General features: G+C 32.7%; 1 protein-coding gene across 1 annotated transcript; it reads left to right on the forward strand.

Annotated features, from left to right (window-relative positions):
* The first annotated feature begins 5,395 nt into the window (after positions 1-5,395).
* LOC106773147 (BAG family molecular chaperone regulator 6) lies at positions 5,396-10,400 on the forward strand. The gene is made up of 3 exons (XM_014659839.2): positions 5,396-5,586; positions 6,378-8,360; positions 8,822-10,400. Exons 2-3 carry the CDS (start codon positions 6,465-6,467, stop codon positions 10,163-10,165), a joined length of 3,240 nt encoding a protein of 1,079 aa, XP_014515325.1. The 5' UTR covers positions 5,396-5,586; positions 6,378-6,464; the 3' UTR covers positions 10,166-10,400.
* Positions 10,401-14,820: the final 4,420 nt, after the last annotated feature.

Genomic DNA, 14,820 nt, shown 5'->3' on the forward strand with positions numbered 1-14,820 from the left:
AGTCACTGATATCAACTGTTATTGTGACTATTATGATCACATTTAATGACTTACCATTTAAGATAAAAATATAATGTTTGAATAGAATTTATAAAAACAAGAAATGTTAATGCTTAGTAAATGGGTACAAAAAGTGTTCATATAATTCATCAAACATTGTTATAAACATTAAAATTAAAAATTAAAATACGAAAGTTGATAAATAAATAAATCAAATATTCAAATATCATTGAATAATATTATAACAATTAAATTGATTAAATTATTAATTAATATAAATAAAAGTAGTAATTATAATAAAAAAATGGTTAAAAGCTCTTTTTGGTCCCAATTTTGGTTCAGAAAATTCGTTTTGGTCCCTGAGTTGAATTTGTGTTCAATTTCGTCCCAAAGAACGAATTTAATGTTCAATTTGGTCCTTTTCATTAACACCGTTAAAATTGTTAACTGCAAGGTGTCCAGCTATGCAACTGCTATGTGAGGTGTCAGTTTTTTTGCTGACTGGGAAACCTTTTCAGTTGGAATTAGAATTTTTTAAAAAATTTAGAAGGGCAAAGTGGGAAAAAAGAAAAGACTTTCTTCTTCCTCCTCTGAAACCCTAAAATCCTAATTCCCGATTCAGAAACCCTAGCCGTCAGCCACCCTTAAGCTACCACCTCCATCGCAACCACCACGCCGTCAGTGACCACCACTCAACAGTCCCGCCGTCACCAACAGCGCAATCTCCATGCGTGACCACCGTGTAACCCAAGACTGCCGTAACCAAGGTAACAGTGCACTGCACCTTGCTGCGACGTATAAGGAGCATAGGCCGTGGCGTGTCCCAGGTGCTGCCATGCAGATGCAGTGGGAATATAAGTGGTACAAGGTACACGTTCTTCCTTTAAATCCTCATAATTTCAGAATATGATGATAGAGAGAAAATGAGTGTCTGTAATAGATGTTGAGTTTTAAGAATTGTTACGTGGCATTTCAGCTTGTTAAGAATTCTATGCCACCAAATTTCTACGCACGTTACAACAACAAGGGACAAACGGCGAAACAGGTTTTCATGAACAGTCACGAAATGCTTGTGAAAGAGGGAAGGAAATGGCTGACGGCTAGGGTTTCTGAATTGGAAATTAGGATTTTAGGGTTTCAGAGGAGGAAGAAGAAAGTCTTTCTTTTTTCCCACTTTGCCCTTCTAAATTTTTAAAAAAATTCTAATTCCAACTGAAAAGGTTTCCCAGTCAGCAAAAAAACTGACATCTCACATAGTAGTTGCATAGCTGGATACCTTGCCGTTAACAATTTTAACGGTGTTAATGAAAAGGACCAAATTGAACATTAAATTCGTTCTTTGGGACGAAATTAAACACAAATTCAACTCAGGGACCAAAACAAATTTTCTGAACCAAAATTGGGACCAAAAAGAGCTTTTAACCTAAAAAAATTATAAAAAAAAGTAAAAACTTAATAAGAAGAAGTTGTTGTTTGTGAATCAAAAATCTCTTTAACCCACAAATAAAATAAACTAAATCGAATTTAATCTATGTCTAATTTTATTTTTAATTCCATCCAACTCATACTCATTGTAAATTGTGTTAACTCTCCTGTTAAAATATATTTTGACATTTAATTTTTCTTTTTTCATTCACTCAATAATAAATTGTAATTATAATAGGTTATTACTATTTTTCTTTTTCATGTTAAAAAGGAAAGTGTATGGTTTAGTCTTAATCCATTTCACTTTATAAATATTTTAGCCTTACAAACTTTTTTAATAAAAACCTTTTTAGTCTTATAAACTTTTTTTAATCTCAGTTTCGTAATTCCAATCCATATGAATTAAGACCAAATCTTAATAAATAGACCAAATTGACAAGTATAATTTTGATACATAAGTAGCTGGTTGTTTTCTCAGCCTCCATCTATCAATAAAATAATAATTTTATGATAAAATACTTATTATTAATCAATTAGAAAAAGTAGAAAATATTAGTTTTTGAATTGGTATGGAGGGGTGTAGAAAAACGAAGAGAGGTGCATGAAAAATTTCCTTTCTGAAAGAAGCAGGAATTAGAGTCCAAATGGTGTAACTGATAAGTCCAACTCTCCTATAAGGCTTGCATCTAGGCTCTTTTCAAATATAGAAAAAAAAAATAAAAGGAGGAAAATTAATTTAGTAGATAAATTAAATAATATTAAAGATGTTTAATTACAGAAAAATATTATATAGGAAATTCTCCTTTTTAGTTCATTTTCTTTTAAAATTTATATCACTATATAAAACAGATTTTTTTTTGGTGTACGCATTTTTATATTTTATTCTTTGACTAATAGTTTTTTAATTAAAATAATTATTCTGTCCATTGATTTTATTTTTAAATTTAATAATTTTTTTATTTAATAATTAGTTTTTAAATTTAACCATTTTTATTTATGATAAAAAGTTACCGATAAAATAAGTACAAAATATTTATAATAAATTAAAAAAATAATTTATATTTACTTTCATATTTATAGTTGTAACATCCCGATTTTAGTAATATAAAACTACTAAAATTTAATATTACATACATGATAAATTAACCACAATAAGGAACAAACCTAAGAGAAACAATATCTACACCTGTAGATTCGTTCAACGTCTCTACTGAACCCCTTCCATCACCTATCGCGAAAGTAACTGAAACAAATGTCTCCCTAAGCTCACACCAATCAGGTGATCATCGCAAAAGAGAAAACATACAAAGGCAAACACAACAAAGCAAGGGTAAGCTAGATATCTAAAATATTACAAGTTAATAAAATTAAACTAGCATACAAGGTCAAACAAATAATATTATACAGAACAATTTTACTAAGTTATAAATTAGAGTTTTATTAAGTGGTGTTAAACTTAGACTCGTCCGGACTAGGAATGAATATTGATCTTGGGCAGGTTGTGCACTTGTGGTGGACTCTACTGCTTTGCAAAGCCATTGCTGAGGGGTTTCACCCAACCACACACAAGGCTAGTCCGTTACCACGGAATAGACCTCCAGTGAAAGCGTCTACCCTAGGACTTCCCACTACTCTCACCACCCGTGTCGATCCTCTCTATTTGAGAATGAAAGACCGTCAGAGTATTAGGGATAACCTCCCTTGAAGGAACCTCAATATTCATTCATACACTAAAGTGATCTCACCTAGAGATCTTTGAATAATTCTCAAAGTTCATAATCTATATCACCAATCTTGTTTCACCTCACCAACCTCATTCAATTAATCATACAATCTTATTCAGAAGCAAAATAAACATATATAACTCATACATTACATATCTTTACAGAAACATCGTTTATTATACCAATTTCTTTATCAACTATAATTACCTATACTTAAGTAATTCAAACAGCTTGGAGACCCTCACCAATGGTTCCGGAAGGGTCAAAAACCCCCAGAACGACCTAAAGAACGTCCAAAACGGACGTCCGAAACCCCACAAACGATCAAAAACAAACACGACAGCAGAAAATGGCGCCCAAGCGCCCTTTAGGGGTGCCCAAGCGAGAATTATGCAGATTTTTCTGCATAATTGAGCAATTCTACCCCCTTTTACCAATTCTAATCCTTTTGGTGAACTTCTACAACCCATAAGTCAACTTTCATGCTAAAATAAATTTACCTAAACAATTCTAATCCTTTCTAACATTATTATAAAGTGTTTATGCATTGATTTAGGTTCTACAACTTCAATTTTATCAACCTAGAGGTCTAAATTCAATTCTAAAACTTGGAGTTGATTTTTAACCATTTAAACATGCCTACTAAGTCACACATGACCTACCTAAGTTACCTAAACTGACTAGGATCACCAAGAATGCCTAACTCTAAATTTGACCACCACACTTCCTTTCTAACTCTTAAACACCAATTTACCCAACTTAGGGACCCAAAACCCAATCTTACCACTTTGCACCTATCTTGACCAATTTAGTGACTCCAACAAGTCACAATACAGTGGGTGAAACTGTCCCAACAACCCAAAAACGTGACAAACCTTATTTTCTCAAAATCACTACCTCACTTCCTCTAAAATGACCAAAAAGTAACCCTAAGGCACTTAATTTCCTTTCTAGCATCATCACAACAGAATTTCTATACCACAACAGCTCCAACATACATAATTCAGCAATCTAAATCATTCAAAAACAACATACAATCATCACCCACCAAATTGCATATTAAACACCTCCATCCACTTACTTCAAGTTAACCAAAATCAAAATCATGTTTCCAATCCACATACCATTTCGAAAATTATCATGCATTCACATCACACAACCTAAAACAAAATAAGAACTAGCTCTCCTTAACTGGACAGTGATCACAACTCAGACTCGAACTATTTTATGGAATTTGGCACTGTTAGAATTTTCAGAATTTGCCTAAAGATCAAACGTTGGAAAATTAAAGGTAGATTTTAGGTCTAAATTAAACAAGAAATTTGGGGAAAACAAAATGAGTCACATGCAACCATGATCTGGTGTAGACTTACAGCCCCAATTTGTACGGAAAAGAAGAAAACAGCTTACCAGTGGAAGAACAAGGAATTGATTGGTTGAAACGAAGCTCACAACGCTAGGATTGCTCAAGCGCCTCCTGAATCGTTGAATAGATGGCTTATGAAAGATGGAATTTAGAGAGAAGGTAGAGAAATTTGATGAACATGATTGTAGAGAGATAAAGTTCTTGAACAGAATGAACCAACACTTTAAATATAAAGTCTAATTATACTTGTTGAGGTAATTTAATCATAAAATTTGGTTCAATTAACACAGTACTCTGGTAAACCCTTTAATCCTATTTTCAGGTGTAATAATAATTTTATTATTTTTATTATTATAAAAAATAACACATATATGTAAAGTAACGCGTGTATTTTTCTCTAAAATTAATAACACGTGTATTTTCACAAATAAGAATGAGTAAGTTAGAAATAATATAACGTAATCAAATATTTTAAAAAGCTTTCTTTTATATTTCTTCTAACTTATTTTCTTCTCATCCCAGCAAATTTAAATATTAAAAAAAACACGAAGAAGATAAAAATATTTGTGCCAATATGTTTTGACAATACGCTTCTCAATATATAACTTTTTCTTTTTGTTCATAAGAAAAAAAAGTGAATGATATTATTGGAAAATATCCAAAAAGTCCCCGAAGGTTCTGAAATAGAAACGTGGCAGCTAATAATTGCATTTACACGTGGCTAGAATATGTGGGCCATACAGTAGCCGTTACGAAAAATCTAGAGAGGATTATAGTTAGCAGTAGAGGGCGCGCGAAACATCTCGAAGACAGAATTCAGTCTAAACATATCTATTCTCGGACATAAGTGTCCTATATAAGACCAACAATTTCTCTAACACATTCCCATGAATTAACATTCTCAGCGTAACAACACAATAACAGTAATCAGCTAAATCGCAACACACGCACTCAGAACACAAAGAATCGTTTCTCGCTTCAGGGTTGGTGGCTCGAATTTGTACTGATATCTCTTACTTGGATCGTGCGGAACCGTTTGGCTGCAACTTTATTATCTCTTTTCTTGTTTGTGTAAGTCATTCCTTTTCTCTTCTATATACTTTTTTTATATCATGACTTTCAACATTTTCTTATGATTTTTCTTCTTTTGTTGGTAGATTTTAGTTCATGATCAAATCAAAAGTTGTTCAGTTAATGACTTTTCTCTGGGGATTTCCATGTTGTAGTTGTGTGATTGTGCTTTATGAAAAGGATTTTTGTTGTTTCAATTAGACTAGGAATGTCACTTATTGGACATGATGCATAATAATACTAATCTTCTTGTTATAATGGATTTGGTGCTGTACATGATTTTTGAAAGAGCTTATTTGGATAGTTAAGGATCAAAACGTTCATCCTTAGATGATGCCATAGCAGCCATAGTTAGTAGTAATCTTGATTCATGTTGATGAGTTTTGTCGGTTAAATTCTAGCAAATTCTATCATTACACAATGTAATTTCAACATTTGCCTTTAATTCGGAATTGGAAAATGATATATTGAGACACTTCTAATACTAAAATAAGACTTAGAGAGATTGATAATGGATTTGAGAATGTTGGTTGTTTATGTATAATTGCTTTTTCAGAATTATATACAGGGGTAATATAACATTACAGACATGTGAAAAAATGGCAGAAATATTGCAAATTTCTTTGCTTATATGAGGAATATCTTTTTGTTCTGTTCTCTGAGTATGTTTTTCTGTTACGATGAAGATTATTCGTGTTTCTGGTTCTTAGTTGACATTTATTCTCCTAACTTCTTCCTTTAGTACTAGAATGAAACTTGGTAATAATCTTGTACTTGATTGTGGAATGCAGAGTTTGTGCTTTAGAGTTACCTAGGTCAGACACTTACCCCATAGGAATCTTTAAGAATCTTTGTTCTGCCTGGTAGCTTTACGAAACATGATGCCAATAAGAAGTATGGACTCATACCCTTACCAGAGAAACCAAATGCCATTACCTCAGTATTATCATCCTGGCATTGAGGCTCTTCCCCCTCAAATGAAGGTTGATCCATCCAAACCACATCTTTCTTATGACCCACGTTGGCCCTATGCTGCCAATTATGGACACCTTATTCCCCCACATTTCTGCTGTGGCCACAACAACTTCCCTTGTCATTATGGCTACATGCCTTCATATCCTCATGCTCCTTCTCCTATGTACTATTCTGGTGGTTGTCCTGCATACACTGACCCTTATTTTCTTCCTTATTCTCCACAACCACATCAAACTATGGAGCTTCCTAGGTATGAATATGACAAACATATGCCCCGTCACCATCATTGTTGTGGTTGTCCTAATCATTCATGCAACCAAAAGGAAGGTACAAGTGTGAAGATTGAAGAGCATGAACCTGATGTTGGAAGGAAAGTCAATGGTTCTTTGGTTCCTATTCAGCTCAAGAACTATCCATATCCCGTTGTTTGGATTCCACAAGAGCACACAAGTAACAAACAGCTGAATAATCCTAATATAATGGAGGTTGGTGAACAAAACAAGCCTCCTAGTACTGAGAATGCTAATGCGGTTGCACAGCCAGCACAAGGGCCTAGAGTATGGAATGGATGGTTACCCTTTGATGTAAAGGGTACCCCAAGCATGATTCATGATGGATTCGGAATAAGAAACCAGAAACAGGATTCTGGGAACAACAGAGGGGAATCAGAAAATGGAGAAACGGACCAGAAACGTCAAAGCGAGCTGAAGAGGTCAGAATTCCCGTTCCCTATCTTCTGGTTGCCTTATTACAATAAACAGGAGGAGAGTGGAGAGACGAACAACCAGGAGAAGAACAATTCTTCACCAAAAATCGTTGAAGAGGTGCCTCATGCAGTCAAATCTGTTCCAGTAAAGTCTCATGTTGATGAAGGTGGTATGAACCGAACCAGATCGGATCAAGCTGCACGTCCAGATACAAAAGCTTCAGATGTTGCAGAGAAAGTGACTAATGCCAGAAGCATACCTGTGAAGCATATAGGAAAAGAAGTTTCTCTAGATCAAATGGAAGAGAATGTGGCAAAAAAGGGTCCCTCTACTGATGACAAAAGGGGACAATCTGCATCTTTATCAAAAGCATCAAAGTTACCTCCTGTTTGTCTGAGAGTTGATCCACTACCAAGGAATAAAAATGGCAACGGGAGTTCGAGGTCGAGGTCCCTCAGTCCCCCTTCCTCAAAAGGACAGGCCCAAGTGACATCTGGTGAAACTACTCCTGTGTCTGGCACAAACGACAAGACTCAGCGAAATTTGAATCATCAGAATGCTCCCAAGACCACTGAGAAAGTTGAACCAAAGGAGAAAACCATTCAGGAGTATGAATGTAAAACTAATGAAAAAAAGGGTGTTGACAAGACAGATGAATGTGAGAGCCAGATCAATGTAAACATTCCAAGTGAAGGTTCCAAAAGGACAAAGGATACCTGCACAGATGGTGATGAATGCAAGGTTGAAGATAAAGAGGCAGGAAAAGGAGCAGAAAATGTGGAGGAAACTACTCAACTAGGGGAAGTGAAGGATTCAAGCACACTAACTGATGTTGGTAGTAAAGAGGGAAGGATCTTGTCAGATGCAGATGCTGCTATTCTAATACAAGCTGCATATCGCGGTTATCAAGTTAGGAAATGGGAGCCCTTGAAGAAACTGAAGCAAATAGATGAAGTCAGAAAGGAGATGACTAATGTTCAAGATCGTGTTCAAGCTTTTGAGAGATCTTCTGATCTTCAAAATGATGAGAAGCAAAAAATTGCAATTGGAGAGACAATAATGAGACTCCTTCTGAAGTTGGATACTATACAGGTACATGTCGATTACCCTATTTTTGCTTACGAAGAATCACTGATGAATATTTGATATTCTTTGATTATTGACCCTAGGCATTACATGGTACTTGTTTTGATTTCACACTTTGCAGTTAAACCTTCTCCATTGTATCTGTTAGCTAATCTTAATTTCGTTGAGATTTGTGGCGCCAGTAATATCGTTTTGGTATTAGCGAATCTTGATCAGTTGGGATATAAAGACCTTAATTGTATACAATTTTGAAGTTTCTACGTTTATGAATATGATAATGAATTTCGCATGCCTAATTACCTGTTATAAGCGCTGTGCGTGTGAACAAAGATATTTTGATCTGCATAGATGACTGTTGGTTGTGGTTTGTCATTAATGTTCATATAATTTATGATATTTAACAGAGTTTTGTTTCCTTGTTCTGTGTTATGCTTACATATTGTTCAATATATATATATATATATCAGGGTTTGCATCCAAGTTTCAGGGAGATCAGAAAATCCTTGGCTAGAGAGCTCACGATGTTGCAAGAAAGGCTTGATTCTTTAATGGCTAATAAAACTCAGCAGCAGATGCAGGCTATTCAGAAAGATGTTGAGGTGACTCCAACAAACATGCAGACTGAAGAAAAACTTGCCATGCCTGGAGATTCATCTGAAGGAAATAGTGATGATGGAAATGTATCTCAGCCGCCAGTTGATCCTGTACCAAACGAGGGTGGAGAGTCGGTTATTCTTCCAAATGGTTCGTGCAGTGAAGATACTATTCAAATCGTTACAGCAGATACATTGAACTCTACGAGTGATCTGTCTGAGAGTGACAAAATGGCTGTGGAATCCGAGGACAAATCAGAACCGAAAGACATTCCCATTGAGGTTGACGAATTGGATATGACTGTTGAGAAAGAATTGCCAGTGGGAGTTCTTGATGAAGATAGCAATGATGCTAGTATTGAGAAGGAAGAAGAGCACGATAATACTGGTTCTGGAAGTGTATCAGCCATGGTGAATGATTCTGCACGAGATGGACTAGGTTCAGAGAACCATGCAATGATGGAACTTCCAGTGGGACTACTTGATGAGGATGAAAGGGACAATGAAATGAATATTTCTAAAAGTGAGGAATTTATTGAGGAGCTGCCTGTGGGACTACTTGATGAGAAGGAAGAAGAACCTGAAGAAGAGAAGGACGATGAAGCTAAGCCTAAAGAGGTTCTGATGGCACAAGAAAGGGAATGTAATGCAGATGAGGAAACAAGTTCTTCCACAGATGATACTTCAAAAGAAACTCAATCAGAGCCACAGCAGCAGCCATTGGAAGCTCAAAAAGAGGATATTGAGTTGCCACCTTTGACAACAATTTTCAATGATCATGAAGCAGGAAATGAAGATGTGTGCTTGGAAGCAAATGATGCAAACAACATCTCAGTCGAACCAACGGGGTTTGAGAGTATAGAAGACACACAGAAGGAAGAGGAACCAGAAGAAAAGATTGCACTGAAGGAGACACAAAAGGATGGGGAAGAGAAAGTTGCTGAAACTTTGGCTGAAGAGAAAGCAGTATCAGCTGCATTACAAGCTGACCATGATGGAGGGTTGAATGGTGAGTCGAAGTTAGTGGAGGAAAATGAGAAGCTAAGGGAGATGATGAAGAAGTTGCTCGAAGCTGGTAATGAACAGTTGAGTGTGATATCAGATTTAACTGGCAGAGTGAAGGAGTTGGAGAAGAGATTAGCCAGGAGCAGAAACAAGAGAATGAAGACAAAACGGTATAGATCAGCAGCTTCCAAAATTTCTGGCATGAGTCCATGAATATTATGTAATGCCTCCATTGAATTTCCAGGAGTATATGCATACACTGTAGTTGAGGGGTGTGGCATGTTTCATTGTAAAAACTGTAACAACTGTGCTTGTGTGCTGTGAAAATACGAAATTTTTGTTGTTTCTCTTTTCGGCGAATAAATTTTGCTTCTAAAACTTACTGGTTGGATATTGTAGTATATTTTAGCAGTATCCAAGATTTTATGTTTATTTTCAGGTTGGTGTTGATGTTGTTCTGGTTTTCTAGGCGGTTGCTTCTATAACTCTTAGAGTTACTCTTATTTAATGGGAAATGATGGGAAATTGACATATAGTTTCTTCTATAACTCTTAGAGTTACTCTTATTTAATGGGAAATAATGGGAAATTGACATATAGTTTCTGAAATACATTCACTAAGACACTATTTTTAATGATAAATTAAAAGTTAAATTATTAAATACAATATTATCTTAAATTTAATATTATGAAAAGCTTATGCCAAATAAATGTAATTTTAAACTTTTTGTCTCAAATTATCATTTTCTTTATTTAGTCTGGTTATCATACTTCTTTATTATTTTAATACTTTTTATTACTTTAATATAAGGGTGTATATACAAAATACATAAATATTATGCCCTTTATTCACTTCACATAAACATTTCTCATATATTTTGAGAGGGATTAGTCTTAATTATTTAATATGATATTTTTCAACAGCATTTTACTTTTCATTTAAATAATCAATTAATGATTAGTATTAAAGAAATTCAACTTAGTAATATAATCTTTAATATGAGAGAAAAAGTTTTCTAGCAAACTAAAATTTACTTTTTATACATGAATTTAAATAATACTTTTAAATACCTATGAATTATTTTGGAAGAGTAGATTTCAAGGATTATTATTGAGCTATATTTGAAGTTTTGTGAGGTGTAAATTTTCAAAGTCAATAATATATATTTTACTATTAAAAAAAAAGAGATATGAAAGCCATAGTTCATGGTAAGATATACTAAAGAATTATTGATGATAAAAAAATTATTAATAAGTATGTCGTGGATAAAATTTATTAACAAATTAAATTTGTTGATTATCGATGATAAATATGTTTAACGATGAGTTTGCGATATATGCTGATAGATATATTTGTTGAAAATCTGTTGGTAAATTATAAAATTTTATTTTTTAAATTCTAAGATAATAAAATTTGTATTCACAATTAATTTAATATAATATATAATCCTAAACCATCATACTAATTAATAAAATCACTAATAAAATAATTTACATATTGAGGAAAGAATCATCTAATATATAATTCATCTATATTTGAACAAACCATCATATAAAGTATACTAAATATAAGTAACTCTTCAAATATAAATATGTTATGAACATTATAAAAAATAATTTTTATATTTTCTCCAATAATCTTCTTAATTAGGAGAAGATATAGCCTCATTTAAAATTTCCCCTTCTTGATTATTTTTTTTAGTGTATGAATGGAGTTGAGGTTGAGAGATTTGGTTAGTGTGTTAAAATTCGATCCTCAATAAGATATAATTAGTGATTGAAGAAATCAAAACTCGATCCTCAATTTTTTATCTTTTTATAAATTTTGTGAAAGTTATTACTTAAGTTGGTTGAGGTCCTTAGAATTATTAAAGAAGGTAGTTAATAGAGGATATCATTTGGACTTGTATATTTTGTAATAAGTTGGCCAATCCCATAAATTTTTATTTTATTTTTTTTCAACAATCTCAACCTAAGATCTAGTCATGATAATCTTGTCTAACAGAATCAAGATGATTATTATAATTTTGTGTTTTATTAGCATCACCGAAGAAACCTCATATATGATAGTAAAAACTTATTATAAATGTTTTTCAATTAGTGTAAAAAATCAAGAATTATTATCCTATCATATATATATATATATAATAGGCTGACATGTTTCTTTTTAGATCTTTCATCTACAAACTGTCTCAATTCAATATGTTATAAATTTAATTCAATACGAAACTTTAAAAATATAAGTCATATGAGAATAATTGAAACAATTGATGTGTATATATACGAAGGGCATGTTCATTAGCGATAATGGAACCGTGTATATGTTTTCAGAACACTTGTTTTGTTTTGGTGTAACATAATTGTTATGATAGTTTGGAGAATTCCAATGCTCTAACAACCTCTTCCATACATTACTAGAGATCTATTTTAGCCTCTGTCCAACAATTCTAACATCTCTAAAAATCTCAGATAGCCAATAAAATGCTTTGATGTTGAAATTTCTCTTAATTTAATCTTCATGCTTTAGTCTCTTTGAATTCTCATCTATAATAATAAGACAATTAAAACATTATCAACACATATTGTAGGGATAATTTATTCTAATAATCAAATATGAAATCTCGCGTTAACACCAACTCCAGGGTTGTCTTAATTTTGTCTAAACCAAAGTCAAAACAAATTATTTGCCTTGTAACCTACAAGCAATAATATGGTAAGAAATTATGAATTCCTTAAATGAAATCAAGCATCAGTCAAGCGAGTAGAGCTCGTCCAGCAACTCGTTGCACAACAATTTAGCTCGCCTAACGAGAGTTACAAATTATGATAAATCAGAAACAAACTTTGCCCAACGGTTCAATTCGCCTAGTGAAGTTATAAAAGTAAAAGAAAATTACAAACAATTTTAAATGCTTAAAACTATTTTATAAGTTTGTTACATGATCTTCATTTCCTTTGAGTTTCCAACCGGACGTAGCATTTTGAGTCTCGAGGAGATTTATTCTTCTAAGTTTTTGGTCCATTGACCTTGTCATATGTCCTAGGTCTTTTGAATTGCAATGACTCATCCTTAAATTTTTCTTGTATTGGATCAAGAGATAGTCTTCTATCACAAAATGCAAATAAAGCGAGTGAGAAACTCTATTATGCTCTTTCCATCTCTTTGAATTGAATTTGTAAGCTTATTTTCTTCCAATTTCCCATGTTAAATTTCGTTTCACGTAAAAAAAATTTGGTTCTTCGTATTTTTAAGTTAATTCTTACATCAAATGGGAGATTTCATGTGAGAAATATTTAGGATTTTTAATTTGACAAAAGTATGCAAAACTAAAACTGATAATTATCATCATCATGTTTTTATTATTTTTTTATTGGTATTTTATTTATTACTTTTTAGATAAATAAGGGTTTATTTAATAATTTTGGAAATAGAAGTGTTTGGTTTTATTTGTGAAGTATTTTGTAGAAAAATGGAAATCTCAAATGATTTAAAAAAATTATTAGTAAAATTGAATAATTCAACTATCAACATAATCAATTATATAGAGTTAGTTAATTCAGTTACAAATTCAAGTAACAATTTCAGGGCTAGTCCAGTTTGGCCAATTCGTCCAATGAGCCAATTTTCCCAATGAGAAGAGGTTTGGTTGTCCAACAAGCGTAGTTCTAAAAATCTTTAAATAGAAAACTTTACAGAGTTTTAGCTCATTCTCTTGGGAAATAGGGAACTAATCCTAAGAGAAAGACAACAAAAACACATTTAAGATACAAAAGTCATCCATCATCATTATTCTTCATATTTCTAGTGCTCAAAATGTATAGAAGTAACTAGCTCTTTAATTCATTGAAGTTGGATGTAATGTATCTTCGCTCTTTGTAATTTACACAATTCAATATACTTTTTTTCTATTAATCTTGTTGATAAGGATGAAAAATACATGTTTTCAGACTTATTCATTAGCTCAAATTCGTATTTATTCATGAAATAATATGTCTCCTCATAGAAACAATTGTAATTAGAAGTAGGAAAGTTGTGTAATAAATTGTACAAGAACTTATACATTAAGTGGAGTGTTGTCAGACCTTTCTAGCTAAGCCAGCATTAAATCGCTCAGCTGAAAAGAGTTTTATTCGCTCAGCGCACTAGCACAACTCACTGAGCGAATGAAGGACAGTTAAAGATATGCAGTTGAATATTCTCGTTACACATGAAGAGTCGTGCATTTAGCAAATTAGTTACTTTCAATTGGCTTTTAAAGTGGAAAATAGACGGAAAGTTGGTAACTTCTGACAAAGAGCAAAGAACCGTAAAAGATTGCACACTTCAGGAGACTACTTCAAGGCATCTAAACAACATTGTATGCAAGGAATTGAAAAACTATGTACGTTTTAGATGACTAGGAGTAGCTAAATCTCTCTTTCGTTGGAATTGAATGTAATGACTGACATTTGATGTAATCTTCCTGTTCAATATATATATCTATGTTCATATGCTTTTCTTGTTTTACTTGTCATTATACGGAAGTATGATGTATTTTATATATTCAATTGTACTGGGAAGTAAATTTGAGTATAAACGTAAGAAAAACAACCAAAAGGAATGATGCTAGATAGTTTCAATTCTTCTGATCATTTATAAACATCATATCTTAATGCAAGGTTATGTTTAATTACTTAAGGAATTAATAATTGAATATAAATCTTTAGAACTTGCTTTAAGGGATTAAACCAAGATACAATGATGTTAATGTTTGAACGCAAAATATATTGTTTATGAAGTTACTGTAATGTTAGTCATGAACTCAATTTCAACAAAGCTTACTTTAAACTTTTAATTTCAAATTTTAATATTTTGTTAATTTCAGTATG

The sequence above is a fragment of the Vigna radiata genome, chromosome 9, assembly GCF_000741045.1.
Source record: "Vigna radiata var. radiata cultivar VC1973A chromosome 9, Vradiata_ver6, whole genome shotgun sequence".
NCBI lineage: Eukaryota > Viridiplantae > Streptophyta > Magnoliopsida > Fabales > Fabaceae > Vigna > Vigna radiata.

Bases quoted from the DNA above. Each gene is read 5' to 3' on its own strand.
- LOC106773147 (XM_014659839.2), top strand. From the start codon at position 6,465: ATGATGCCAATAAGAAGTATGGACTCATACCCTTACCAGAGAAACCAA. The intron at 8,361-8,821 runs GTACATGTCGAT...TATATATATCAG, and splicing joins TGAAGTTGGATACTATACAG to GGTTTGCATCCAAGTTTCAG.